Source organism: Aplidium turbinatum, chromosome 12, assembly GCF_918807975.1.
Source record: "Aplidium turbinatum chromosome 12, kaAplTurb1.1, whole genome shotgun sequence".
NCBI lineage: Eukaryota > Metazoa > Chordata > Ascidiacea > Aplousobranchia > Polyclinidae > Aplidium > Aplidium turbinatum.
Window position 1 is genome coordinate 1,002,911 of NC_137483.1, and position 19,406 is coordinate 1,022,316.

A 19,406-nucleotide genomic window follows, 5' to 3' on the forward strand; every position below is an offset into this window, starting at 1 on the left:
ATCGCCTCGCAGGTGGTGGAAGGCAACGATAAGCATATTTTCACAATGCAGACCACGTTGGAAGCATTAATGAAATTGTTTCATTGCTTGCAAATAGATTAAGCAGTTGCGACATAGTTGCAAATCGGACAGAATGCTCTATCTTTGCATCTATCGTATTCTAGCCACGGGAAGTCGCTCTCCCACGATTTTTGATAGCTCCTCCCTTCAACAGCGATTATCCTGCTCGTGCTCGGTTCTTCCACCTCCCTGATAATGCTAACGCCTTTTGGCAGTGGCACACTTTCGTTTCGTTCAGGCGTTTGGTCACTTTCATGCTGGCTGAAATCCTGACTAGACGGTAGACGCAACAAAAAATGACTCAATGGAGGGCTGCAATTTTGAACGCTTTTTCAGTGGCATCTTTAAGCTGAATAAAGCTGGAATGTCGGCGAAAACTTTTACTGGACGACTTTTCGTAATTTTTTCTATGATGTAATGTAACAAGCAACTCCTGTGTCAGACCAATAAATTCCCGCCTCACAGTTTGTCACGCATTGACACGGTGACGCAATATTACTGCATGAAGTAGATAACAAAGTAGAAATTAAAGCATGAAGTAGATGAGAGTACACTCCAATTGAAATCGGAAAATAATTCAAAATGCAAAATGTTGAGTAATTGAAAAAGGTTGCATTTATTATTGGGAATTGGCAGGGGGTGTAGCTTTCCTCGAATAGAATCATGTAAACGTGTAAATTTGCAGAACGTTAAAACTGGTACTTTACTAAGTGCACTTTTTAAATAAAACTCAAAAAGTTTCGAAAATTGCATTTTTTTAATGAAATTTGAAAATTGATATTCATTTAGGGGGTGGAGCTATCAATCATCGAGATAATTTTATTTCCAAGTATTTTATAGCTGGCATAATTTATAGCGATATTATGAGCAGTTTAAAAATTTTCAAAAAAGATTTTTGAGGGAGGCAAGGGAAAGATCGTATTTTATTGATTAATAAATCCTATTGTAAACCTAACAAATGTAACAATGACTTATGACAAGTAACAAATAAAACGATCGCAACAACAACAAGGAAAAAACTTGTAGCCACGTGTTGCGTAATCTTCACGTAGCTTGCTTGATGTTACGCGAGTATCATGCTTGTGACAAAAACAATCATTTTCTTCGCAATACTGTATTGGTTCACCTCTTCTTTACGTTGACTTGAAGCGAAAACCAATGATCAAAAAAAGATTTAAACGTCCGTTCAAATTACATTTATTAGCAGTAAGTAATGTAACCTAAACGGGGTGGCTGCCACCCCGCCACAGCGGTTCCGGGGTGGCGTGGCCACCCCGTAACCCCGTAAGTCGGCGCCAGTGTACTCAGACATTAAGTGCAGTTTTAATTTTTTAGAAAACATACTAATTGTTTGAAATTTTCTTAGCTGTTCCGGTAATTTGTTCCAAGTGTTTGTTCCAAGAAATTTAATTGAGCGTTGACCAAGCTTTGTACGCATTCTTGGTTTGAAAAGCATATCTTTCTTAGCACCTCTGGTATTATAGTTATGAGTTTCCTTACTAGGACGAAAGTACTCAAAAAAAAATTGCCGGTAGATGTCCTTTATTGCTTTTATAAACAAACTTGCATACTTCTATTAAAAACATGTCTTCGATTTGTAGCAAGTTGCTTTTATTGAAAAGAGATTTGGTGGGAATTCTGTCCTTAATCTTGGTGAAGTTTAAACAGCGAATGATGCGATTGTGTACTAGATTTAAAGGATACAGTTCCGTTTTAGACGCACGACCCCAACAGATAATACCATACATTAGATGGGAGTGAACTAGAGCATAGTAAACTGCTCTTAATGTCTGGGAATTTACGTACTTTCTTAATCGATATAGAGCACCACAGCTTTGAGAAAGTTTTGTTGAGATTATATTGATGTGCTGTTTCCATGATAACGACTCATCAAATGTTATTCCTAAGTATTTGTAGGTGTTTGTGCATTGCAATCTGGTATTTTGAAAAGTTATTTCTAGATTTGAATTTTCTCGGACAAACTTTGACCCAAACAACATGTATTTGATTTTGCTTACATTAATTGTTAACTTGTTTGTATGCATCCAGTTTTGAATCATTAGGAGGTTAGAATTCACTTTTTCTTGCAATCTAGTAGGGCTTTTATCCTTAATACATAGTAGTGTATCATCAGCAAACAAACGAGTCTCAAATTCAGAAGCATGATTAAGGTCATTAATGTAGATAATGAACAACAGTGGACCAAGAACTGAGCCTTGGGGAACACCACATTTGATTTCTTCATATTTAGAATTTGTAGTACCAAACTGCACAAACTGGTAACGGTGATTTAAGTAAGACTTTAATAAATTATAAGCATTTCCTCTGATGCCATAATAATCTAGTTTCTTTAAAAGGATTTCATGGTCAACAGTGTCAAATGCTTTAGCAAGATCAATAAAGATACTACATGTAACAAAACCATCATCACAATTTTGTATTAGTTGTTCATAGATATCCGTAGCAGCTAATGTGGTTGAATGTCCACCTCTGAAACCAAACTGTTGTTGGGACAAAACATTGAATTTTTCAAAAAAAATTACTAACCTTTTATGAATGATTTTTTCAAAGATTTTAGAGAAACATGTTAAGATGGAAATAGGCCTGTATTGATCAACTTTATTTTTTGGTCCTCCTTTATGAAGGGGTATCACTCTTGCAATTTTATAGCTATCAGGGAATTTACCAATTGTCATAGATTCATTTATTATAGAAGCTAAGATTGCGCTTATGACATACTTCAATCTTTTTATTGTTTTGATAGTGATGCCATCTGGACCAGTTGCTTTTTTGTTATCTAAGCTGTTGACAATGCTTAAAATTTCCATTTCATCAGTATTTTCTAGGTGCAGGGAATTGAGAAGTCTGCCTCTCATCAGGGACAATGGATTAGAAGTGGTTTTTGGAACTTTGGCTGCAAGTGAAGGTCCCACTTGAGTAAAATATGTGTTAAATGTATTACTTATTTGCACCGGGTCGGTTGTAACTTTATGACCATTACTTAATGAGAAGTTGGTTGCATATTGTTTATTGTGTTTTTTGTTTGACCCAATTTGTTTGACCCATCAAGATTGCGTTTGGGAAGAATAAAGGAAAAACGCAAATTCTAGCTAAATTAAATCATCGCTTTGCCATCGGTTGGCTTGGCGCATTGGGTTAGGGCGGTAGTAGTCATTACAATGACGTGGGTTTGATTCCCACCTCTGTTATAGCTCTTTTTTCTTCTGTAATTACCAAACAAAGTTCAAAGTAATTATTAATTCTCTGGCTGAATGCTGGAATGGTCACAATAGCAGATAACGTAGATAAAGTACAGATAACGTAGCACCTCATTGGTTCGTGGTTGGATTGGATACGCGCGTGGATTATTAGAAATCTGCTTGTTAAAGTGCCTACCAGCAAGAACAAGTGAAACTACTGTTGCCAGACACCGTCGAATGAATCTTGTCATGGCCTACGCATAAATTGCTCAAAACGCCAAAATGTTTCTGCCAACTTCCCACTGCTGTCCATGTGTATTTATAACATGTGTCTTCTCAATAACAATAGCTAGGTCAGGCCTTCCATATTGAACTGCAGCAAGATGATGCTTTGCCATAGGACAACTGAAGTTGCTAGTCCTAGTTTATTTGACATACTCTGGGTCGGCATCATCTCTCGACAGGATGAAGTTCCATGGAGCTCTGTGAGCTACAATTGCTGTCTCGATTTATTATCTTTCGCATGATTCTTCTTCTTCATCAGATTAATCATTTATCGCATGATTGCAAGAATCAATTACAAGCTGAACGTAATTTCCAAAAATTATAAAGAGAAAAAGGTTTTCACATGATCTTGGATCTCTTTTTCTTCCAATTTCAATGTGGTCTATCAAAAAAGCAAACAAGTCTTTATAAATATACTTTAGCTGTAAATGTAAATCTCGAAAGTCGAAACTCGTTCTTAAAATTTTATATCTGGCAACACTAAGTAAAGCTGTGAAGTAGTGTTTCTAAAGGAAATTTTGTTAATTATCTGTTGATGTTGCTCAAATGTGGAGCTTGCATAGGAGTCGGCAGAAATAGAAACTATCTTTTTCAATGGAAGATGACTCCGACTAAATGTGGGATTGTGGATTAGGCGATCAGAAGATGAAGCACATTTTGACCAGCTGCCCTCTGAGCTCTTTATGTACGGTACGGTAACGATAACACTTTTAAAAGAAATTGCAAACAATGATTTTACCTAGTTTCGACAGTGTCATGACAAGTCGAGTCGTAAATGAGTGATTTATCTGGTTTATTTTGACCTTAGATGATAGGGTAGGTGCGGTACCCATGGGACAGATTTTTTTTATTTGTTAATAACGACTCCAACATAAATGCTGTGTCTTCCATTTTTTCAGAGACTTACAAGGTATTATGCAAAAATTATTGAAATGTTATAATTAGTTATTGAGTTATTCAAAATTTTATCAATGTTGTTGCTTGTCCCATGGGTCCCATACCTATGGGACCGATGGGACAATGTTATGGGACCGATGGGACATATCTAAAATTGCACAAAAGAAGTACAAAAAATGATTGAAAAAACTGAAATTGGTTTATTTACATTAAAAGTGAAAAATCAACATGAAAGGTCAAGCTCTTTTGTCAATGTTCAAATTGAGGCAACATCCTCATTGTTTGGAAAGACAAATTAAAAGGCCAATAAGAGACCGATAGCACAACTTGTCCCATCGGCCCCGCAATCAGCCATTTTGAGAAATATTCTATTGCTGTCCATACTGTTGACATTTGAAACTTCATTAATATCACAAACCTTGCTTTTTGCATCACTGATTTAAAACTACTATATTGTCAATTATTGTTATTTCTGATATTATCTACAGATTTTTTTTAATCCTATAGCTAAAATTTACTTTGGGGTCTTCAAATTAATATTTTGCCGCCATTGTTTACACAGTTGAGCTAGATCCTTTTTCTTTCACGTGCGCAACCTGAGATACATATGTCATGTCCAAAATCAATATTGCCAAAAATTTTTCACTTGGGGCAAGATATCGCGCTGTCACTTCGGTCCCGCACTTCCCTCTATAGCCTACCTTCAGAAATTTCAAAAGATTTAAAATAGAAAAGCATATTTGGAAACAAAAAAAGAATTTTGTTTGTTTATCTTTATCCTGCATTGCGGGAAAGCGGACTTGAGCGCTATGCATCGGTGTACGCCTTCCGACATACACCTGACCCACGCTGCAGCCAACGGCAATGTCTGTTTCTGATTGTTTACTGTACTTATGACTTAAATTTGGTACTACCCATTACTCGAAATCGATCACTAGGTAGAGGCAATTATCGTAAAGTTTCTTGCCCAGAGAAACAACAGCAAGTGCGGGACTGCGGGTAGCTGGAGTCGAACATGCAGGCTCTCGACTGCGAGCCCAACGCGCTAACCACTCGGCCACGGCTGCCGAGTGGTTAGTGGTTTGCTTTCCTAACTAGGTAAAAACTGTAGCCTGGTTCGTTCTCTGACGCTTGAGCAACGCATTTTAAGGACTGCTCTACTTTCAGCTCTCAGCAGCACCTGGAGGAATAATTGATCTTGAGCTTGATGTTTGTAGTTTCACCTTGGTATCCAGCTTGCAGAGGCTATAAACGCGATTGACAGAATAAAGTTTTCGATTGTTGAAGTGTTGTTCATAATACAATTTTGGTAAAGAGGTCACTTTCTTCAACCACAGATATGTCTGTGGTTGAAGTGTTGTTGTTTTTGAATTATTCCATTCACTAGTAGCCGCTGATCGGAGAGCTGTCTTTAAAATACGTTACTCATCTGTCTCTCTCGTTTCCTCATGAAGCGGCATGAACAAGACAAACTCTCTACCGAAGCTCTAAAATGAAACTTACCGTACGGTAGCGATAAATTCCATTGGAGAGCATAATCTGATTTTAACAATTTTAGGTTAGAATGCTAGGCTATCGGTACTGTATAGGCTATAGGCTAGCCTATTTTAATTGTTTAAAATGTAAAAACGAGGATAATTGCGAGCGCTACGGCACTTTTGAACGTCGTTGGAATACAAAACATTTTCATTGACAAAGACCAGTTAGCATGTCTTCCGAAAGAAGATGTGTGGCAACCCTAAAATAATGGATCTTTGGTTTAACCGTATCTGTTACTGCTTCTTTTTGGCGGCAAGAGTTACTGGCCGAGACCATCAGGTCTACGTCTCTCTTATTGCTAATTACTCCGTCGGCTTATATCAAATAACAACAGGAAAAGTATGCCGTTGGTCAAAAGCCTTATCTATCACTTCAATCAATTTATTTCGCAAAATATATTCGTGATTGTGCATTTTAGATAGAAAAGGTGACAAAGACTCGGTTTTTGACCTATTTTCGCCATTTCTTGGTCAAATTTCTCAGTTCACATTTTATTTTGAAAGTCTTCTTGCGTTGAACACAGAATTTCATCATTTTTTTCCCGTTTCTGTGCAAACAGTATTCCATGCACTTTTTGCACTACAAAGCAATTTGCGCAAGTAACAAATTACCTTCCTAATTATTGTCTGCCAGCAAAGAATGACTCATATCGCGTCAGATCGCGACTCCCTACCCAGACAGCAAAATCGACATTGAATCAATGTAAAAATGACGGATATTGCTGTCTGGGAACAGAATGGAATTTTAGCGCCGCCGACAAACACAAAATGAAACCGCACGCTAATAGTAAACTGTCAATCAAGCCATTGAATATCAGCAAATTTCTTGCATTTCATAACTGGCTGTGACAAAAGGTTTATTGTGAACTTCACAATTATCCGATACCAACATAATCGGGATTAAAAGTTGGGGCAAGAAAAAAAAGTAAAAGTCAAGAAATCTCAGGTTTCTAGCGTCACTGCTTCTATGTGAAATTGCTGAATTAGCAGAGGGCGAGACCATAAGGTCTACGCCAGTAACAGGTACGGTTAAGGTATTTTGTATCTTTGTGCAAGCAGTTTGTAGCTTAAGTCCAGTTCAGTATTCAAATAAGCCTTATTGTAATTGACAATAGTCTTGTGTCTTTCCATTATGCCAACTCAGTCTTGTCATGTGTTGACTTTGCTATGGCCTAAAGATTGCTGGTTCGGCAATTTTTTTGCAAGATTGGGCTAGATTTGGTTTGAAATCAAGGGGAAAGTTCAGCAGTAGTCGCAGGTTGCGAGTTTTATAGTTTATAATGTAGAAGTTCAGTTCAATTGTTTTTTTTATTTCTGACCATCATATCAAAAACCATACACGTCAACATAGCAAAGGTCGAGAAAAAGGTGGAAGCGACAAAACGCGAACGTTAAAACGTGCTTGTGATCGAAGTAAGTTATTGAGTTGAAAGAAATTTGGTTGCAACTCGCAACACCTTCAGAAAAATTTAAGATATAAAGAGAAAATAAAAAAAGAGAAAATGTTACAAAAAAAAGTCCAGTCCAGATTGTTCCAATGAAGTTAAAGATGTATCACCCCATTACCAGTGGTCCTCGAACTTTTTTTGTTGCGACGCCTTTGATAAAGTTTGTGAACTTGGGACGCCCCCAGCAACGAAGAATTCAGTTGATTTTTGTTTAGGCAGTTTGTTTAAAATTGTAGCAGCCAACGGGTACTTTTAAAATTTGTTGTATTTCTTATTTTCTTCTATCCACATCTGATGCTTGCTCCGGTACTTTGAGGCCCATTGGGACTACACGTCAGACCGAAGCGTGAACGGTGCGACCCAGAGGTGTAGGCTACGGAGTCAGGTTTTTGGAATCTGTCTCGACTCCGAAGTTAGTGACTCCAACTGCACTCCTGTTCTCAAATATTTTAGGAACATTGACTCCAATCAGAATCCGAACGCAAACTATAAATCACAATCTTTATTGTTATATCATATTAAGTTAACTTATAGACTACCTTTCCTATCCCCTGTCATGAACAAAAAAGATACTTTTGAATGTAAAAATGACTGCTTGGAACATAAATCCCCAGAAGTAGGCATACACAAAAATAACAATTGCATCAAGTGCAGCGTAAATATTTGCAAGCTAAAAGAAACCAGACTTCGGCTCCAATCTGGCTCCTGTTTTTACCAAAACTCGAGACTCCGGTTCCTGCACAAAAAGTATTCTCCCCTCCCTAGGATGAATCATTCAAGCAATTATGTCTTGCGCTACAACTTTTTTTGCAATTTTTTTATTTTATTTTATTTATTTTTTCTCTGATCATTAGGGGGAGGCCATCGCCTTTTATCCTCCCCCCTAAATACGCTACTGAGTGCGGCCATCTTCTCCATATTGTACGTTTGTTTTCATATCTGACGGCATAACCAGCAGATGGCGCTAGTACACTATACGATTAATGATTTGGACAAATGTGCTGTAATTCATTCGCAAACATTGCTTGCTCGTTAACTGCAATTGTTGTGGATATTTTCAATAGATTTAGCAACAGTCAGCCATAGTAGCCTACAGTAAGTCATAGTCATCATAAAGTCATGTATGCGCAATTTGCGCAAATTACGCATACTAGTCTTAAGATTTTGGGACCCAAGTTTAAAAACCCGAGATTGCGAGTTACGAGTCCTTCTATTTAAGGTGTCTATGGTTGCATCTGTAATTCGTAATATGTTATCACAACAGCGCAAAATAAAATCATCATTAAGCAAAAAAAAAAAAAAAAATTGTCTTCGTGCCTGGAAAATTTCAGTCTTGACGATTTCAAGTAACTTCATTTCTCATTAAATTTTGTCACTTCTTCTTTGTTCAACTGTCAGTCTTGTAAAGATTAGATTAAAGCAGGGGTTCCCAACCTTTTTTCTACCATGGCCCGCTTTGAAAATTTTGAAAAATCAATGGCCCCTATTTTTTTTCCACCTATTGAAAAAATTGAGAAACGTCATTTTAATTAAAAACCTTGTTTATACAGTAACCGGTAGTTAGAATGTTAAAATGATATAAATACAACACACAATAAACATGATAGTACATTAATTAGTTATTACATATGCTGTTAATGTGATAGTTGAGCTTGTTTCTGCAGTATTTTTATTAATATGCACTAGTATTTTTAATAAATTTTAATTTATTTATTTTGTTATATGGTGTTGGAGTGGACTTAGAGATGATAAATTAAAAAAATTATTATTTTTCAAATTTTTCCATGGCTCCCTTGAAAAAGGTTCATGGCCCACCTGGGGGCCATGGCCCCCAGGTTGGAAACCCCTGGATTAAAGGTTAACGTTTGATTTGTTTCCTCAAAAGTCGGTTCATTCATGGTGCTGCTAAATAGCTCAAGTCCAGATTGTTCCAACGAAGTTAAAGATGTATCACCCCATTACCTGCGGTCCTCGAACTTTTCTCATTACGGCACCTTAGATAAAGTTTGTGGACTTGGGACGCCCCTAGCAACGAAAAAAACTCAGTTAAACTATGCGGTTGCTATGTGGTTGTTCAATCATAATAAATCGCTACAGTTACGTAATGAAGTGTTGTAATGCTCGTAGCAGGGGAGAATGAATGCAGAATGCAAACGTTTAATTGCCGCAATTGAGTTTAAATAAAAAACGGAAACGTCTTTGCTCACTACAACAATGTTTTGTGTGGTAGCCACTTTAACAAGACGAAATTCTGCCACTGAAATTGACTAGAATGAAACCGCCAACCAATCATAAGCTACGGTTTAGTGACGTAAAAAATGGCGAAAAGAAGATCATAGAAAGCAAATTAAGTGATGGATTTTTTGTCAGCTGGTTGGCTTAGGGGTTAGGGCTAGAAAGTAGTCATTTCATTGACGCGTGTTCGATTCTCACCACTGCTATTGCTCTTTTTCTTCTGTAATTACCAAATAAAGTTCAAAACAAGCATTAACTCTCTGGATGAGTGCTAGAAGGGTCACAATTGGACGGTAGCCTCTTATAACACGTTCTGATTGGTTGGCGGTTGCATTCTAGTCAATTTCAGTGGCAGAATTTTGACTTGTTAAAGTGGCTACCGTTTTGTGTGTTGGTCGAACTGGCCAACTTGATGCCAGGGGCGGATCTAGCAAATGGCCTGAAGAGGAGCGATTCAACAAACACAAAACCCGCTGACGTTACATTTATCCGACCTTGCGAACGTACGTAAATAAAGGTAGCCTACTTTTCATTGTTTTATTGGGGCGACCGCTCCAAAGTTTCTCCTTTGAGGTTTTGTGTTGTGGGTGTGGGTAAACTTGGATTCTGTGGACTTTGTTTCTGATGCAAACAAATAAAAAGATTGTTTTTTTGTGTCTGAATGAAATTGAATCTGGTTGTGATAATTGATTTCATGTGTCCGTGGTTAGCGACAACTTGCAGCAACTACAAATTATTTGGCACAATTTTGCCGCAAGCAAAAGTCGTGAGAAGGCAAACTAATGTAAATGTCACGGACTCCACCATTAGTACCAACAACAGGTCGTTATTTTGATGCGCTAGCCGCTAATCTAGTTTGTCTGTTTGATCACAAACATTCATTTTGTGAATGCGCACACGATCCCCACAAACAATATGCGCGTTCTTGTTTGATTGATGAGCTAATAATAACAAGAAAACTTTGCAACCAATTATAAAATATCACGAAGTTTGTTTTCGCGCCAGATCAAAGTAAAATTATTCTTGTGCCAAGCAAGTCGTTGATGCAACTGCAAGTTCTCCGAGTGATGAGACCCATGGTACGACACTCGCAAGGGCAGCGGTTTGAAACTGCTTAAGAGCATGCTGTTGTGTCTTTAGCATAACCGGCTTGGAACGAAGTGAACTCGAAGATTTGCTCCCTTGCCTTCCAATGCCCAACCACCGAACGTGAGCCTCAACAAAATGGGATGATTTCTATTGCTACTTTGTTACGAAAACTTCACTCTGCCAGTCTCGGTAACCGGCCCTGCGTCAAGAGCCTTTACAAGTATGCGAAACTATCAGGAATAATCTATGAAGATTTTGTCAGTCCGAGGATAAAGATTCAAAACCAACCAACCAAAACAAGCCAGCGACTTCAGCCAAATATAAAAATCTGAACCTCACATAAAAATGTTTGCAAGTGCATTCGCTTGCCTGGTCGTGTGACGCACTGACGCAGGGTGTGAGCAACATACTGATATGTGGAGGGGACTTGCGGGGATGAGAATTGGGGGCGCAGCGTACGATTGAGTGGGCGTTTCTGAGAGGAACAGTCTGTGACGTGTAAACGTCTCGAGAGCAAATTTCTTCGAAACTCGGATCCGAAGCTTTAACAGCGTGGAAACTCTGATATTTTCCAATTCAACAAGCGACTGATTGGCCTACGAACCAAATTATCGCGGCATCCCTGACGTGTGGCGCAAAAGAATCTTGTGGTATGAAACTCATGAACAACCAGCGCCTGAACGGGAAACCCAACGTCATTGTTTTAGGCTTAACGTCACTTGAACCCGTTGAAATCAACAAGAAAGCGGCTCTGAAGTGAATCTTTTGTACAAAATAAACGGACAATATTGGAAGCGATTCGACAACATTTTGTCCTATTCATAAATCATTAACAATCTAAAAGAGAACTGTTTAGAAATGTGACCTAACAACTTTGCAGAATATATTAAGTTGGGGCACTATTGTTAGAGTGGCCAGTATAAAAATATTTATGTTAAACCACTTGGTAAAATGACTACCAGAAACGTTGAGAGGATAATTTGGTTCGCTACCGATAAGATTCTTGGGTACAAAACCAAGATACTTCCAAGAAAAACTAACATCCAACAACAAAAAGTGGTTTCTTTAAGTTTCCGGGCTCCTAAAATTACCTCCAGGATCCCCTGTCAACGCTTGTGATGACCACTCATGAAATTCAACCCACTCTGAGTGTAGCTTGGTACAATAATAATATAAAAAGATTTCATACGGAACCAGAGGTAGAAGTGAAGAGTTGCTGTTGTGGAGAAATCCATCCCAAACAGAGAAGGAGTTCGTATCTAAGTGGACTTGCAAAAAGTGCAAGTGTCATGGCGTGACATGAAAACAACGAGGAGTTCTCAAAACATAAATAATATCCAAAAGTTGCAAATAAAATCCACAATATTGTGAGAGATAAAACCACCTCTTGCTTTATGTTTCAGGGAGCGATAAAGTGCCTAGCTCCAAATTTTCTTGCTCCAAAGTTCCTTGTTTTGATGTCTCTTGCTCCAATGTCTCTTGCTCCGATGTCCCTTGCTCGAAACCTCCTTGTTCCAATGTCTCTTGCTTCAATGTCCCTTGCTCCAATGTCTCTTTCTCCGATGTTCCTTGCTCCATTGTCTTTTGCTCTGAATTTCCTTGCTCCAAAGTTCCTTTTTCCGATGTTCCTTGATCCGATGTCCCTTGATCCGATGCAATAAACCAAACCTCGTTCCTCCTGTTGAAGAGTTGGATGGGGCTGTCATAACCGACTCCATAGAATTTGGGATCAAGTTTTGAATCGTCGATTCCATTCCTTGCCAAATCCTTGTGAAGTAATTTCGCTTGTTCGCAGAAAACGGATCGCTTGATAGAATATCCGTGGAACACCCTGAAACGTCATAACGGTTAATGTTCTAAATCGATAACGAATGAGGCAACGACACGCGTGGATGTTGGATGTCACAATCACGCAATTGTTTCCTTATAAAGGCCACGGGATGGGAAGAGCAATAGATTATAATAATTATTGTTCGACATTGTAACAATGTGCATCGAAACATACACGACAGAGGCGACAACACGCTGCCACGCAGTGGAACTCACCGAACATAAACAACAATGTCCTTCCTATCCTCCACAAAGACGTCGGGATCGATGGGAGCTGGAGGATTATTCTGGCTGGAGGACGGAGTATAGAAGGACATTGTGTATGGTGCAGCATCGCTTCCATCTCGGGACATCTTTCTCGTGACAGGAAGAGTCATAGTCAGCTTTTCATCTAAAAAAATAGAACATCAACTTATTTTACAAAATCTTGCAACAGCAACATTTGATTGATTGCGGAATCTTTATCCTTGAAAAGACAAACACAAGTTGATCTGCATCACCAGCCACTTTACAGGTCACGTGATCAAGCGCTTACTTTTGTCATTTTTCCCAGTGATGTATTTGAACAGCTTCCAGAAGGATTTCATGTCCATTTTGCTTTGATCCTACGGTGGACAAACAGTGCTTGACCAACGAGCTGCTCTATAGGAACGGACTTGATACGATCCATCCTGGAACAATGCAACTTAGTCCAATATTCAATAATCATCACATTACCACTAATTATTATCAGATAAGAGCAATGAGCTGCTCGGGCTTTTGAAACGATTGATTTGTTAAAACAAAAATGTTTCCAAATATTTTAATTATGGTTCAATACAAAAGACGATTTTTGTAAAGATTTTATTTGAAATCCTGTTGATCAAAACACGTGGAATCTGAATTTGCCGATGCATGGAATCCGTTTTGTAGCTTAATCTGCAGGTGTCGCTTGACATTGCCGTCAAACATATACGATGACGAAATATCAAACATATATGATGACGTGTGCCATCAACGCCTACGTCATCGCGTATACCTTTCAGTTCAGTTGTTTTTACTTCTGACCATCACAGCAAAAATAATACACGTCAACATAGCAAAGGCCGAGAAAAAGGTAGAAGCGACAAAACGCGAACGTTAAAACGTGCTTGTGACCGAAGTAAGTTATTGAGTTGAAAAAAATTTGGCACGGTCGCAACACCTTCAGAAAAATTTAAGAAAGAAAGGGAAATAAAAGAAAATGTTACAAACAAAATAACAAAACACCATAAAAATAACAAAACAAAATACCTTTGGTTGGTTCGGCAGCAACTCCCAAACTGGCAACTCATAGCCGCGGTATTTCTTGTTTGGCTTCAACTCTGGAGGATCAAAAATTCCCATTCCGATTTTATTCTAATTGTTGTTAAATTATTTCAAAGAGCAACCTGCAATCTACAAATGAGTAACACTATCATACACCTTATGTAAGAAGAGCCTCGACACAAGGTTGAGTAGGCTACTCACTATAGAGCAGCGACTCGGAGCTCTGTGGCATAGATTAGTGGTGCGATACTGATTAGCCCAACCTTATGGGCGAAACGCGTTTCTATCGCTGTCAATTCTTGTCACACTTGACTGCCGAGAAACATTTTGTTACTGCATCTGCGGTGGCGTTGGAAGCCTGGCAAACCAGGCTTGTGTGCTTTCCAATCTGGATTGGTAATGACAGCTTTATTGCATATGCAGTGCACATATTGCAAATGCATGATGCAACAACTAGTAGGCTACTATTGTCAGATCTCCGGACGAGTGAAGCGGAAACAAGGGCAGTCTCTTAGGTGAAACAAGAAAAATTTCATTTTTTTTTCGGCGGTCAACCAATGTAGGCCTAGGAAGTGATAAACATAATTTTAAAGTTGGTTGGTTGTGGGAATTTTCCTTCACCGGCTGAGATAGTCTCTTTGAAAGCTCCTGACGGTTTCGTATACTTGTAGAGGCTTTGAACCACTGACGCAGGCCTCGTCACCGAGATTAAACAAAGAGAACTTATATCGTTCGAAATAAAACAAAATTTGATCACATGGTCGTGTGTGGTGCTGGTACCACAATGTACGTTGCTGGTATCCGGGGAATCTCAACAAACCTGAAACACTTTTATTTTCGATGAGAATTGGTGAGGCCGATCCTTGCATCGATCCACATAGAAACGATGGTTCGATTCCACTGGTGCTTTGGATTCAGTGGAGAACGACCATGGCCTGAGCCGACTGTGTGTGGGATCATGGCTACAGCTTGAGTGTATCCGCACCATCTGGTTCGCGGTGCCTCTATCGCCACAGGACTTCGCCATCCAAAAATATGACTTGCGCGTGATTTGTTGAGAGGGGGCTGCGCAGGACTCCAAACTCACTCTCTAGGCTCAAGCCTCAATATCCAACAGTAAGGAAATCATTTAGCGAAGCTTGAGATGATCCTCGCCATGTTTCCGTCTGTGGCCGCCTCAAAACTAAAATGACGTCAAATATGATGCAGCTAGATTCTCAGGCGACAAAGTTCGGGAAGATAAACTCTATGCCTTCCTTCAGAAGCACATTATGACAACAAGAAACTATTCAGCCAAACCCAAGAATGTGACATCGATGACGTAGTGATGTCAAACCGTGGTCGCATACGCCTTGGGTCGTGAAAGCTAACGTGACGTCATCATAAAAGTTTACCTTGGCAACAGACAGATGATAGAACCACTGGGGAAGCGGAAAGAAATTGTGAAACGAGAAAGATGTGGTGCCACTTATACACAGCTAGCATCCCTTCACTGTCTCGCAATGATCTTCCTTATAACCAAACACAGGAGAGGCTGCTGCTTCTTGTGAACAATTCAATTTTTCAAACGGCGTATTCATAGATTGGACTATAAATTAGGTTTTTAAAACATAATGACTTATAAAGTCGGTTTTCAGGTGTGAGAAAGCGAACTTGATGAATGCTTTCATGCTTCACAATTGTAATAGCCTGCAATTATCCTGTTTTATTTAGCATCGACGCTTGATCTTTTTCGTTAGCGCCGCTTGATCTTCTTCGTTCACAAAGTCTCGAGCTAACCAACTGAGCTATAGGGACGGACAAAAAGTGTTTGCGTCACTCTGGACCTCTGCTTATCGCTTATGATGATGTTGCAATTATATTTCTGCATAAACACACGAGTTGGAATATTTCAGGCACCATACTAAAATCTTTTTTCGTTGACAGACAATAGAACAAACTAAACGTGACGTCACACTAAAGTGAATGGTGGATGCAATAGCTCGTCATCATCATCAAGTGGCGATGTCACTGCTGGTTTCCACACCATTCTATCTCTCGCTGATTTCATCCAGGCGATATCAGTCTTTTATTTGACACCATCATCTTTTTAATATTTTGCTCTAGTTACTTTCGCATCTCTTGGAGGGTAGGCACTTTAACGTATTCTTCTGTGCCATAGCTGTAATACAACCATGTGTGACTTGGTTTTGAATCTTTATCCTCGGACTGACAAAGTCTTGATAGGTTCTTCCTGGCAGTTTCGCATACTTGTAGAGGCTCTTGACGTAGGGCCAGTTACGGGGATTGACAGAGTGAAGTTTCGATTATTGAAGTGTTGTTGCTGGGGTACCGTATTATTCCATCCATTAGGTGCCGCTGAATGGAAAGCTGTTCTTAAAACGCGTTTCTCAAACGCACACCCCGAGAGTCGAACCAGCGTCGCTTGATCTTGAAACTTCTTCGTTCACGAAGTCACGCACTAACCAACTGAGCTATCAGGGCGTGACATCACAGAATCAGGCGTCAGATTGTGATTATGGTTAAGAAAAGTAGGACAATTTCCTTTATGAACTCAACTGATTGCAGTCACTAAGATAGTCACAGAAGAAAAAAGAATAATGGCAGAGGGTGGGAATCGAACCCACGCAATCGAAATGACTATTTCCTTGCCCTACTAACCCGTTGGCCATGCTGTTCGAGGTCATGCATTCACTTAATTTACTTTGTATTAAAATTCTTTCGTGGTAACGCCCCTGACTCAAGATCAAGCAGCTCTGGTTTGACTATCGGGGAGTGCGCTTGAGCAACGCATTTCAGGACTGCTCTTCATTCAGCGGCACTTGATCTTTTTAGTCGGAGAACGACAAAAATAACCATAACAACCCCCAAAATAACCCAGTCCAGAAAAAATGTGTCTGCAAATCATTTCGAACTTGAACAAGGTGACCCACATCGGGTTTATCGCTGTCTATTGTTGCTGGCACCCGACTGTCGAGAAACATTTAGAAGCACAGAAACGTTCAGTCTGAAGACTGTTGCCATGTCGTCCCTTTTATGGACTAGCTAAGGCAAACAAATTGTTCACTTAATATCAAAGTTTCAAGGTTTTTGATATTCGTTTAAATAACGCTTTAAAACCAATTCGAAACAACCTACAGGAAAAAAATCACAAAATAACAACATGGCAAAGTTTAAAATACTTGATGAAAAAATTTTGATTGAAACGACTCACAATCAGGTAGACTGTATCGGTAAACAAACGGTTAATTATTATATCTACGTTTTCCGGAAAACTTCTTCCAAAATTTTCCAAGGCTGGAAGACCGTCTTGCGGTCAGAAAGTTTGTGGTTTCATTCTTCTGTTGAACGTTGCAAAGGTAACAACATTTCCAACAAACGTAACATCGGTTATATCGAAACAACAATCTTAGTCTGTAACACTTGCGATTAGTAGATCGTAAACCAACAGTGTGCAACCCCTGATAATCTTATGGAGAATCCCATCAACGTGGATTGCCTCCATTTCCTCAAGTTTGTTGGGGGCAAAGTTCATGACATTTTTATTGTTAAAACACAAATATATTTAATATGAATGTTTTCATCGGGAAAGTCCCTTCAAAGCTGGATGAGGCTTGAAGGCTCCTCCAGCATATTGTGACAATGTTTTCTCAACGGAATAGCTCATACGACTGCGTATAACAACATGATAGGTAGCGTCAACCGTCGTGGCATCCCTGACACACACTTCGTGGAGTGACATTGAAGCCAGGCTGTACTACAAAGGCTGCTCTGCGAGAAGTGCGAGATGTGAAGTGGAAAGTAACGAAAAGATAAAAGTTGCAAATAATTTGAAATTTTCAACAGATGAAAGTCATCCCTTGTGTAGATGGCTATGACTGGTCGAGGGAGGGTGCGGCCCCTTGGTCAGAAGCAATGAACCAAACCTTGTTCCTCCTGTTGATGAAACGTAAGGGGCTGTCGTAACCGACCGCGTAGAAGGATTCAGGATCAATCTTTGAATTATCGATCCCATTCTTCTTCAAGTCTTCGAACAATATCTTCGCCTGCTCGGTGAACTCAGGACGCTTGGCAAATCCACGGAACACCCTGCAACGTCACAATGGTTGATCGATGGGCGAAATAGATCCATCACTGTTCCTTATTCTGGCAGCTAATGATTTTGTGTCAGAATACATTCCTGGAGACGTCTTATACGACGGTGTATCAATATTCAACAACAACAACAACAATTACTTTTCTTGTCAGCAATCCAAACATACACGATACAGGTGAATAAGTTCGCTCAAAGGTGGGCAGTAGCGAGTTACATTTCATCAACTGACAACGAGTAGCGCTGCGTCTTTCAGAGTAGCAGATGCCTTTGCTATCACGCGGTGAAACTCACCGGACATAAACAACGATGTCCTTCCTGTCCTCAATGAAGACGTCGGGATTGCTGGGAGCTGGAGGATTATCCTGGTAGGCAGATGGAGTGTAGAAGGACATCGTGTAGCTGGAAGTGGAGTTAGGTCCTTCATTTCGGGACTTCGCCATCCAAAAATATGACTTGCGCGTGATTTGTTGAGAGGGGGCTGCGCAGGACTCCAAACTCACTCTCTAGGCTCAAGCCTCAATATCCAACAGTAAGGAAATCATTTAGCGAAGCTTGAGATGATCCTCGCCATGTTTCCGTCTGTGGCCACCGCAAAACTCTAATGACGTCAAATATGATGCAGCTAGATTCTCAGGCGACAAAGTTCGGGAGATAAACTCTATGCCTTCCTTCAGAAGCACATTATGACAACAAGAAACTATTCAGCCAAACCCAAGAATGTGACACCGATGACGTAGTGATGTCAAACCGTGGTCGCATACGCCTTGGGTCGTGAAAGCTAACGTGACGTCATCATAAAAGTTTACCTTGGCAACAGACAGATGATAGAACCACTGGGGAAGCGGAAAAGAAATTGTAAAACGAGAAAGATGTGGTGCCACTTATACACAGCTAGCATCCCTTCACTGTCTCGCAATGACCTTCCTAACAACCAAACACAGGAGAGGCTGCTGCTTCTTGTGAATAATTCAATTTTTCAAACGGCGTATTCATAGATTGGACTATAAATTAGGTTTTTAAAACATAATGACTTATAAAGTCGGTTTTCAGGTGTGAGAGAGCAAAGTTGATGAATGCTTTCATGCTTCACAATTGTAATAGCCTGCAATTATCCTGTTTTATTTAGCATCGACGCTTGATCTTCTTCGTTCACAAAGTCTCGCGCTAACCAACTGAGCTATAGGGACGGACAAAAAGTGTTTGCGTCACTCTGGACCTCTGCTTATCGCTTATGCATTATGATGATGTTGCAATTATATTTCTGCATAAACACACGAGTTGGAATATTTTAGGCACCATACTAAAATCTTTTTTCGTTGACAGACAATAGAACAAACTAAACGTGACGTCACACTAACAGTAAAGTGAATGGTGGATGCAATAGCTCGTCATCATCATCTAGTGGCGATGTCACTGCTGGCTTCCACACTATTCTATCTCT

General features: G+C 39.6%; 1 protein-coding gene across 1 annotated transcript; it reads right to left on the minus strand.

Moving 5' to 3' along the window:
- Positions 1-17,333: 17,333 nt before the first annotated feature.
- Positions 17,334-18,405, minus strand: LOC145781253 (heme-binding protein 2-like). The gene is made up of 2 exons (XM_082593030.1): positions 18,257-18,405; positions 17,334-17,958 (listed from the first exon to the last, which is right to left on the minus strand). The coding sequence occupies exons 1-2, from the start codon at positions 18,403-18,405 to the stop codon at positions 17,742-17,744; spliced, it is 366 nt and encodes a 121-aa protein (XP_082449156.1). The 3' UTR covers positions 17,334-17,741.
- Positions 18,406-19,406: the final 1,001 nt, after the last annotated feature.

Excerpts from the sequence above, each read along its gene's own strand:
- LOC145781253 (XM_082593030.1), bottom strand. The coding sequence starts at position 18,405 with ATGGCGAAGTCCCGAAATGAAGGACCTAACTCCACTTCCAGCTACACG. Across the intron at positions 17,959-18,256 it reads GACATCGTTGTTTATGTCCG|GGTGTTCCGTGGATTTGCCA; the intron begins GTGAGTTTCACC and ends GTGACGTTGCAG.